The sequence below is a fragment of the Daphnia pulicaria genome, chromosome 5 (assembly GCF_021234035.1).
Source record: "Daphnia pulicaria isolate SC F1-1A chromosome 5, SC_F0-13Bv2, whole genome shotgun sequence".
Lineage (NCBI taxonomy): Eukaryota > Metazoa > Arthropoda > Branchiopoda > Diplostraca > Daphniidae > Daphnia > Daphnia pulicaria.
This window is the reverse complement of record NC_060917.1, coordinates 2,098,686-2,109,207: the sequence shown is the minus strand read 5'-3', so window position 1 is coordinate 2,109,207 and position 10,522 is coordinate 2,098,686. Positions and strand designations below refer to the sequence as shown.

At 42.1% G+C, this 10,522-nt stretch overlaps 2 protein-coding genes across 3 annotated transcripts in view; one reads left to right on the top strand and one right to left on the bottom strand.

Moving 5' to 3' along the window:
* Window positions 1-10,522, top strand: part of LOC124341273 (probable endochitinase) — a 168,064-nt gene that overhangs the window by 26,054 nt on the left and 131,488 nt on the right. The window lies entirely within an intron of this gene.
* LOC124341425 lies at window positions 7,780-9,968 on the bottom strand. The gene is made up of 2 exons (XM_046794525.1): window positions 8,845-9,968; window positions 7,780-8,632 (listed from the first exon to the last, which is right to left on the bottom strand). The coding sequence occupies exons 1-2, from the start codon at window positions 8,872-8,874 to the stop codon at window positions 8,306-8,308; spliced, it is 357 nt and encodes a 118-aa protein (XP_046650481.1). The 5' UTR covers window positions 8,875-9,968; the 3' UTR covers window positions 7,780-8,305.

Sequence of the window (10,522 nt, the reverse complement as noted above, 5' to 3'; positions counted from 1 at the left end):
GCTGCTGTCCTGTTAAAAAACAGAAACTGGCTTCCAACCAATAACAGGTTAGTCCCGTAAATTAACTCGGTCGCGCAACGAGTCCCGCCGTCTCTTAATAACGAGAGGAGAAAACCAAAAGACAAACATTTTCACTGCAACAGCTGCAGCGACACACACAGCACAGCAGAAATGGCCACTCTTATTTTCCTGTGTCTGTGTGTTTGTCTGTTTTTGATGATGGGGTGCACTCCACACTCGTTATACTGCTGCAACTCCTATTTTACCTACTACGCAATTTTAGAAAAAAAACAAAAAACAGTTTGAACTGGTTATTTTTCCCCTCTCTCCCTCCCCTCCCAGCAGGTGTGCCATGCCAAAGCGACGACAATAAGTCGCTCAAACAAAACAAAAAAATTAAAAAAATTATTTTTCTCTTTTTGTCTTTCTGTCTCTTTTTTTTTCTCCTTAAAAAAAAACAAAAAACAAAATATTTGATTTATGCTCTCTGTTTTTCTGGTCTTACTCACTTTCGTCCCTCTCCTATCTCGGTCAACTAAATCTATTTTGTTTTTTTGTTCTTTGATTTCTTTGATTTCGCTCTCCTTCAAAGGGAAAACGTCTCCACTGTGTTATTGTGTCAAATTCTGCTGAAGTCTGGACCCTGTCACCGACTTCCACTATATAAATGATTTGTAATTGTACATTGGAAACCCCCTCCCCCCAAAAAAAACAACACCCCAACCCTTCACAATCAACAATTGAGCAGCCCAGACAAAAACAAAAAATTGAAGAAAAGAATTCAAAGTCTATATTGAAAAATAATTGAGTGATATAGCAAAAATGACATCCCCCTTATTATTGGACGATTCTTCCGTTTCCACTTATATATACAGTACCAATTTATATGAACCCCAATTTTTTTATTTGTGTTCTGATTATTATTGCCCTTTATTTTCCACGATTTTTTTGGGAACGAGTTATTGCGTGTCACATAACGATTGAATCGGCGGAGAGAGAGACAAAACAAAACAAAAACACACACATTGTAAATATACTAAAAGAATTAAGAAAAAAAAACAAAATTTACTTTTTCTCTTTTTGTTGTCGTTTTCCCCCGCGTGTTTTTTCCCACTTATCTTCATCCGGCGTCCGGCCGTAATTTCCCGACAAGAGTAGCGATTAGCTTTTACACGCACGGCTGAACGATTCCATCGAATTATGCAAATACATCGTCCAAGCCGTCATCTCCTCCTCGCCGTGTGCAGAATCTAATCCTTATACATGTTGGCCTCTGCGTGCGCATATATATATTCCAATGGTAGACGCGATCGTGAGATGCCCGGCGCCGAAAGTGTAAGAAGAAAAAAGACAGCTGGCGCGCACATATACACACTCTATCGCCTTGCTTGCATCGTCATCATCGTGCCGGTCGATTAGACGATGAGCCACAGGTGATTCGTTAGATTATTCACGAGGTGCTGTTGGGTTGCGCGGCGTCTAGTATACCCCGGCAGAGTGAGTGAGAAAAGTTTAGCTCTCCTCGTTGCATATCCGCTTGATTGACTTCACCCAAAAAAAAAAATAATAATAATTCGAATTTACCGCGCGCCGTTTGGAATTTTGTGTTTTTTTAAAAAATTTCGCAATTAAGCCATGATTCACGCGCTATGATGTCGTCTAACGGCCGATATAATAAATGCGTCGACAATTTTCCAAAACGGAAACGTTTTCTTATCTAATCATAATTCAAATGCGTTTTCCTTTTATTTTTGCGATGCCAAAAAATAAGAAAACCCTTCACTCAATTTCAACTGGCTTTTTTTTATTTTATTTTCTCTTCGGCGTGGGTAGTTGGTCTTCTCTCATGGTCCGACGGATGCAGCACGCCAGGCTACACACATATAAATAGCTTGACAGGTGTGGCGTTGAGCTATGTTTATGCTAACCTTCCACCGCTGCTGCTGCTGCCGACGTCCAGTCATAGTTGAAATGAATTTCCCCCTTTTCTTTATTCAACTTCTTTTGAGCGCTTGCATCAGCAACATGTACATATATATAGACGCCGTTCCAACTGGCTTCTTTAAACGGACACAATATAAGAGAGGCTTATATATTCCAGAAGAGATTTGTGCCGTAGGAGAAAAGGAGTTTGGCTGGGCTCTGCTCGTTCAATGAGCTCGAGATTGACGAGATGCGTCGCTGTCGTGTCGCTTGTCAGTTGTGTGCTGCGCCATCGAGACAAAAACAGCTGCCTAGAGCTGTCTGCCATACACTGACACGGCCTTTGATTGGCGGTGCAGCCGGGAATTTTCTACCCAGAAAATTACCAAAAAGAAGAGAGATATGTTCCATCATCGACAGCAGCAAACGGCCAAACGCCGAGAAAAAGCTATTGGCTCTTTTTTGTTTTCTTTCTTCTCCTGGCGGTTGATTTAATTTGACGCGGGCCGTGCCGTTGACTGATATACATACACCCCAACAGCCGCAACAACTGCGGATGTGTACAACAACAACACAGTTTTATTTTTCCCTTCAGCTCTCTGCTCGGCCGATCATCAGGTATATGGAAGCAGCGGGAGGCTGAGCACGCGCTCGTGCGCACACCGCTGCACGTGTAGCACATACATATACTCTTGTCAAAGTTACAAGATGAAGCATCTCCTATATATGCGCCCGACCAACGTAGAGACGCAGCCAGCGAAGATGCGGTGATGGGCCTTTTTTGATTCTATTTGATAAATCACCTGGATTCCTTCTTATTCCCTTCCATTTCATATTTGTTGCAGACGTTTTTATTTATGATTATTTTTTTGCCCTGCCGCACATCGGAGCGATGAGGGTCAGACGGCCCAATCAATTGTGTTACCTGCGCTAGTCAAATTGATGAGTAGAGGAGGCTGACTCACATGTCTAAATGCACAAGTCCGCATCGGCCGTGCGGACACATAAAAGGCGGAGCTCATTGGCCCTTTTCCTATTTGGAATGTCGACTCGGAAGAGCGCGGTCGAGTCTAAAAATAATCATGGCAACGCAGTTTTTTTAATTTAATTTTATTAGACGTTGACAAAGATGTGGAAAAGAATGAGAACTGCTGCGAGGGCTTTCTATGACACCAAAATGGACTCGAGCCCGATAAGGAATCATCTTACCTGTTGTAAAAATCTAGAAATATACATCTATACAAGATGAAGGATACAAGAAAATGTTTCTTTCTTTTTGGTTTTTTTAAAAGAAACATTTCAACTCAAACCTGTCCTGGTTAATTTGCGCTTCTTGTCCGTCGCTGACAGAGCTAGCCGGGATGAATTGCCGTCACCTTACACAGTTAGCAGGTTGTAAATTTTTGCATGACAAGTCAAACCCCACGTCAGGTAGTTATACAATGGAGACGGACGCGCGCTGCCTTATTTATTTTCAGATCTCGACTTCAGGGTCTTGACTCATTTCTCTTTTATTTCTCGTTTTTCCCCCCGTCGTTTATTTTTTCCCTTTTTGTGACGGGGCCATTGTGGCCCCCCTCATTAACAAACTGCACTCTGTGTAGTTAGCGTGTGTCCAAATTGGGCCATCGTGACTTTTGGGCGCCGGCCGCTGATGGCCAGCGCTGCAAATAAATCAAGTCGGGAAAAAATCCCCTTCGTCCCTTCAGCAGAAACAAGATTGAAATTTAAATTTAAAAAAAAAATTATTTTTGACGTCCATTGGTCTGCTCTGTCACCTGGGCCCTCGATACCAAATTACCAACGGTGTCTACCTGCTGCTGGACCCTTAAAAGGCATTCTATAACCAATTCCTCAGAAATAAATAAAGAACTTAACACTTTTTTTTTTAGCCACAGTCACAAGCCACGATGGTCATATAAACAAGAGTGAAATATAAAACACGGTCCGCGACATCGTTAAAATAAAAAATTTAAATGATTTTTCGTTTCGCCCAGCAGTAGTAAAAAAAAATAAATAAAAAAAATGTCGTTTGACGCGGTTGTCAGACTATAGTCCTCCAACTCTCCTACGGGATATTTAATCTGATCGCCAAATCTTGACTTTTTTCTCTTCTGGGTAATGCGAACTACTATCCCGAACGTATTTCATGTGTGTAAAAAAGACAGAGGATGGGAGAGTTCCGGGATTTTCTCCTTTTTCACCGAATTGAAAACGGGACTATTCTAACTGACGTTCGTTAGCCATCTCAACCGAATGACGAAACCGACGAAAACCCACACAAGCAATTCCAATCTCCGCAAACAACAACAACAACAACAACCGGTTCTGTGTGTGTGTGTAACTGCAGCAGATCACGAGCGTGCTGTTTTGCTTGGGCGACACTCGTCGACTAACTGTCCATCGCCCATCATTGAGCCATTACTCGGTTAATTAGCAACGAAATTGAGAGCAAATCCCGCAAGTATATCAAGGAGGGAAAATGTGGCCGGCAACCTGCTGGCCAGGTGTAAAATATATATAAGTACATAATACGTCCAAGCCACTTGGATGGGTGTGAAAGAAATGTACAGCGAAGAAATAGACTGGGAGCCCACAACAACAAATAAGGAACAATATAACGGGAACCCAAAAGTCTAACTATATAGAGATCTATACAGCACACACACCTACGCGTGTAGATAGATGGAGAAAACCGCAGAATGAAGAATTCGCACGAGCACACGTTCTTTCTCACACGTCCGTTTGTTCTTTTCTCTTCATAGTCCTCACACATAATAGTAGAGGAGAGAGACCACCTCTTTTTATTCTCTCGTCGTCGTCGTCGTCGTCGTCGTTTTCCGGCTAATTTACGAGCGACTTATTTTTTGTTTTGTTCCCCTCTTTTCTTCGCCTCATCATATTCGGTGATTAACGTGCGACATTCGCCGCGCTGTTACCGCGCCTTTGCATATAATCATATAATAATCCTCCCTCCTCCTTGGCTGTAGATCTATAAAAGGGCGGCGAACTCTTAAAAAATAAGAAAAACTAAGTTTCCATTTTTGCTCATGTTTCTTTTGTGTCTGTGTGCGTCCTGGTTATATTTCCTCCAACCGTGTTGTTTTGTTGTTGTTGTTGTTTGGTTTATGGCTCCGTTTTTCGTCTTCTTCTTCTATTCATCAGCTATGCACACACACACACAATTCTATCCGGCGTTTAGAGAGATTTTCTCGTGTACATTTTTAATCAGCAGCTATACCCGGAGATGAATGCAAGGCGTTTTTAATAGTTTGGAAAGGGGGCTGTGCTGCGCTTACGTATTATACGAAACACACAAAAGCGATGATCAATCGCTTGTTTGGATGTGGTGCTGATCCTCCTCGTCAAAAGAATTACAGTCAAACTGGGATTAAAAAAAAAGAAAAGCCAAACAAACAAAACAAATAATAAAGCTTCTCCCGCAAGGCTTCTAATAAATCCAACACGATCAACACAAAACGTACATGTATATACAGCTTCACTTTACGATACACATATTTTTCCATGTTCTCCTTATTACGTCATTTTTTCCCGATTTCTTTTTGGGGTTCGTTTGTTTTAACTATACCAACCATTCATTTTTCATTTTTTCTTTTTGGCCCATTCACGACCGTATAGATAAATGAATAAACATCGACGTTAACTGATTCCTATAATCGTTCATCACCGAGAGCGCTGACTTCATTTCGCATTCGTTTTACGACCATCCGTTCGCCCTCCTTTAATTTTTTTGGTTTGGAAAAAAAATTCACTCGGCTGTTTCGGTTATTCTGTTCTATTTTTATTATTCTATAGGCCAGCCATAGCAGCCAAACCGGCCATCCACAGCACCGATGGAAACTGACGAGTTTTTCCCGGTTTATAGTTTTGTAGGGTCTGAGTTTTTTTTGTGTGTTGGAAGACTAATTGCACACACAAGACGTCCATCATTTCAAAGCTTTTCGTGTTCTCCGTTTAGAAAAGATTACGGGTCCGTCAGGTTCCGTCGTGCCGTTGGCTTCACGACGTGTAAAAAAAGAAAAATAAATACATTTCCTATATACATACTCACGTTGATATTTGATTGTTGTTTGATTGTGTCCGCTATCTGTACTATACACGTCGCCCGATGCTCACTGTTCCGTTTGGCCGCTAAATTGTTATAACTCGGGATAGTTTTTCGTTCTTCCGCTTCGTTCAGAATTTCATAAACAGTCTCTCTGCTTGATGTGATGATCTTGATTGATTTTTCCGAGTGACGGCCTGCTGGCCAGGGTGCGGCACACGGCGCTGGGCGTAGTTTCTGGTATATATCTCAATGCCCGTTTAATAAATTTGGTTTCTTCATCGGAGAGCGGCCGAAATCCGCCCGTGGAATGATTTTTACACCGGCCGCCGTTACGCGGCGCCGAATTAAAAAACAAAAATGGAGGGGGGGGGAGACAAATGCTCCTCTCGCATCCCTAAAAAAAAGTTCTCAAATGCTTGGCCCGTTTCTGGCATCAGCCCCATAACGGAGAGACTATCTCTCCTATATACTATTTTATTACATTTACAGCTGACAGCGACCGTATCCTCCCTTTCGTTGGCCGTGTGGTTGCTGCTGGGCGCACTGTAACCTGTCACGATGCCCGCCGGACACCGTACCAAGAGACCAACCGAAGCAAAAAGGCAACAACATTCATCCCATTGATCCGGTTATTTTCCACGCACAAAAAAATCTCTCTCAAAAAGCATAACAGTATATAGAGACGCATACAAAGTTGATACAAGAAATCAAGTCAGTCAAAAAAAGGAAGAATGAAAATGACTGAACAATTAAACAAAGAAAATGAAAAGATCTGCTGACATCATTCAACGAATTATATTTTATTTCACTTTTCATCTTTTTTGGCTTTTATCTTCGCTGCGCGTGGCGCTCTAAACAGAAATTATTCCAACGGATTTTTTCTTCCCCCCTCTGCGTAGAGAATATTTATTTTATTCATTTTGCGGTTTGGGTAGCTCTCGGTGATGTTGCGTCACAGATTTGAAAAAAAAATCTGTGACTGCTTGGAATTCTTTAAAAAAAAGAAAAAAAGTGTTCACGTTTTGCTGGCCTGTAGCGAATAAGCGAAGCGACCTCACAGAATGTTTTTTTTTGCGCTGTAGTAATATAGTGTACACGATTGTTGTTCTTTTGACCGGCAGCAACCGCATTCCTTTTCACGACCAAGTAAACACGCGCGTTCAACCTGAATGCCGCCCGGCCCTTTCGGTCCGCTCGGCCGGGGCCCAGGCTCAATCATTCCATTACACGACACAAACCGTACAGCGTTGTCGCCACCACCCGCTGGATGACTATTATAAACGTTTCAACGAACAAAATAAAAAACACACATTTGAAATTGATTTCTTTTCATTGCTTTTTAAAAAAGTTCTTATTTTATTAATTAAAGAAGGAGGAACCAGTTTTTTGTGTCGGTCATTTGTTGTTGCTTGATGTGGCGTCGGCCAAAAGATTTTTCTTACTTACCAAGTTCCAGTTGTCGTTATCTTGATGGACGACTCCATTTGATGACGAAACAACAAAAAATAAATCAAAACTCGTTGCGACACACAACTATCTCCAGTTCAGCAGTAAATTGAATGTTCCGTTGAGTCCAGGAGCAATGGAAGATTAGTCGAAGCCAAAATGCTGGACGACACAAACTGTATAACGAAGGAAATACCAAGGAGGCCGTAGACCTTTGAAAAAAATGATGAGCGCAGCAGAAGCAGCAAAAATGTGAAATAAATTCGGAGCCGGTTTATACAATAGAGAAATATAGCAACCGAATTTAATGATGATGAAATTTTTTCGTTATAATAAGAACGTCGAATGATTATTCCTTTTATTGTCTCGTCCGTACGGAAATTATCAAAGGTGATAACAAAAAATGTGATGAAGGAAAAACAAAAAACATCTAGGAAACACGTTTGAAATTAAGGTGAAAAACAAAAAAGAAAATCATATGGTCTGACAATAAAAAATAATATCGAAATGTTGTCGTACACCCAAAAAGAAGAAGAAGATCGTAATAATAATAACACTAATAATAAATAGGATTGGTCGGCCGGCTGCTGCTGGTCTCGGCCATAATGGCGTCAGAGCGGAATCTGTTGATGTGAAACATTTCCGATCCATGGGTCTATCAAAAAAGGGCCGGCATCGTTTATTTTTTCGGTTGCCCAGTAGTGAGCTGATGGGGCCCCCGTAAGATTCAAAAAAGATTGAGAGAGCAGTCTAGAAAAAAGATGATGGGCGAACGCTGTGGAATGGTTATAGAGTTGACGCTGTAAGGCCGTCTTCCTTTATATGCTTGGACATCAAATTCGCCGGCTTCCAACCATAGATCCGCTTTTAATAAAATCCCATCGAATAGTATTGTCCCGGCATCTGCGGGACCCGTCCGTAGACTTGTATCTTGGCCGGCGCTCTGGCCGGACGATGAATAGATCCAGCGGCTACTCCTAGTCTGTTGGCGTAGTTGTGTTTGATGGCGTAGTTATTGCTGGCTTGGCCCATTCGGTGCTGGTAGTAGCCGTGGCTGACGTCGTAGTAGTCGCCGTTGCCATTGGAGAAACCGTCGTCGTAGATGCCGAATCCCGGGTCGTACTTGTCGTAACTGGTCGCCGCAACGTCACGGGTCACTTGCGCCACCAGCAGAACGGCAACCAAAAGCAGAACCTTAAAATAAAATAGAAAAAGAAATGGATGTACACAGCAGAGCATAGACAACGAAAGAGAGAATACACATCCATGTTTTGAAAAGGGAACTCGCTTGCCATTATTCATCTGGCGCTTTTCATGAAAAGAAAACCGGTTCAGAAAAAGAAAAAATAACAATCGAAACTGGTTGAACAAGAAGAACAAGAATAATAATAACAAAATAATTGTACCTGCTGGATGTTGAGAGAAGAATAAGACATGTTGGCCGGAGGAGCTTGCGTGAGACGACGCAACGAATGTTGTTGTAGAGATGCGATACTCAGCAGCTGTGAATGCCAGCACAGAGTTGTTGTTAGTTTGCGCCCGAGATGTTCACTGCTCCACCTCTATACTACGAGGCGGCGGAGGGATCTGATCGCGGTCTCGCTCGAATTGGAAATTCCAAGTCCGTCCAGGTGTTGTTGCGTCGAATCAAAACCCACCAAAAAAAATCGACTAGGCTCTACACTCACGACGACCTTCTTCCCTTTTTTATTTATTTATTTATTTAGTCCCGATCCGAAGGCCAACTTCCCTCTCTCTCTCTTTTGTCTTTGCTCCTATTTTTATAGCCCCTTTTTGCTGCTCACTGTGGCTTTTTAAGAGTCACCGTGTTGTTGTTTTGTTGTTTGTTTGATTGAAAAAAGGGCACCCGCGTGATCAGACTGTCGATGAGAGTCTGCGCCAGAGTCTCGCTGCTTTTTAGTAGAGTAGCCAAAATAATTCCGAATTGGTATTTTGTTTTGTTTTTTCAATCACGTTATTCCCCCACCCCGCTTTTATTTTACAAGCTGTTACAATGCCAACCGGGGTAATAATAATAATAGCAACAATGCGTAACGTCAAAAATAAATCCAAACCCAAACCCAAAAAAAACCCCAAAAGAACTTGATTTTCAAACAGAACAAAAACAAAAATCGAATGGAATCAAGGTATTATGCTGGGCTTGCAACATCAACCTTGTCCTACTGGTTAAAAGTGTTTATATAGTAACTGCTGGCGCGATCGACACAGTCGTAACTCTTTCTTCTTCAAAAAACATTCACAATCGCAATTTGTTATAAGAGCTACGGAGGATTTTGAACAAAACACAGGGACTCTCGGAGAGTGTTATTTGTTGAGCGTCCAGCGGTAGCACAGAGAACGAAACGTCTAATGACACTGGGGGTCCTGCCCTGTGTTGCTCCAGCCGCAGCAGAACTCGATGGCCGAATGCTAACCAAGAGTCATTGAACTGTGGAGGTATTTTTTCCCTATACAACTGCACACAGTCTGTTGTTCTTTTCTTATAGTGCTGTAGAGAGAGAGGCCAACTAACGAAGGGGGAAAATGCCAAGGGTATATAGGAGAGGACAGAGGGGGTGTCTAATCTAGTATAAGCCCTATAATATAAGAAATCATATAAGAAAGAGAGAGAGAAAGGCACAGCTGTTTTTGGAGCGGCCGTTCAAGATGACTGTGGAGGACATCCGACCTTGAGTTACACCTATGGCGGAGGAGGTTGCCCTGGAGTGTGTTCTCCTCTTCTAAGGAGTTTGTGACCATCCTCAACACCCACCTTGAACAGAGCACAGCACCAAGATTTTTCTTAAGTAAAAGTTCCTCCTTGCAACTGTTGCTCTCGCGCCATCTGTGACTTGGCGTTGGCATTGAAATGATATAACACGCCCGAAGAAGAAAAATCTTAGTGCACTACCCCCGGACACTACTACTATATATCTATAATAATGCAATAGTTAAATAAAGAACAACACATATAAATTACGCTTGGTTTCATTTAGTATATTGACGGAAGCGCGAAAGTAAATGTAGCGGGACTGCGTTCGAGAGGATTTAACGACCTAACCTTAATGGTCCTCTTGCAGGTAA

What these genes read in the sequence shown, in the direction of transcription:
- LOC124341425 (XM_046794525.1), bottom strand. Translation starts at nt 8,874, where the DNA reads ATGTCTTATTCTTCTCTCAACATCCAGCAG. An exon ending in CTTCTCTCAACATCCAGCAG is followed by an intron (nt 8,633 to 8,844) that starts GTACAATTATTT and finishes TTTTATTTTAAG; the next exon opens with GTTCTGCTTTTGGTTGCCGT.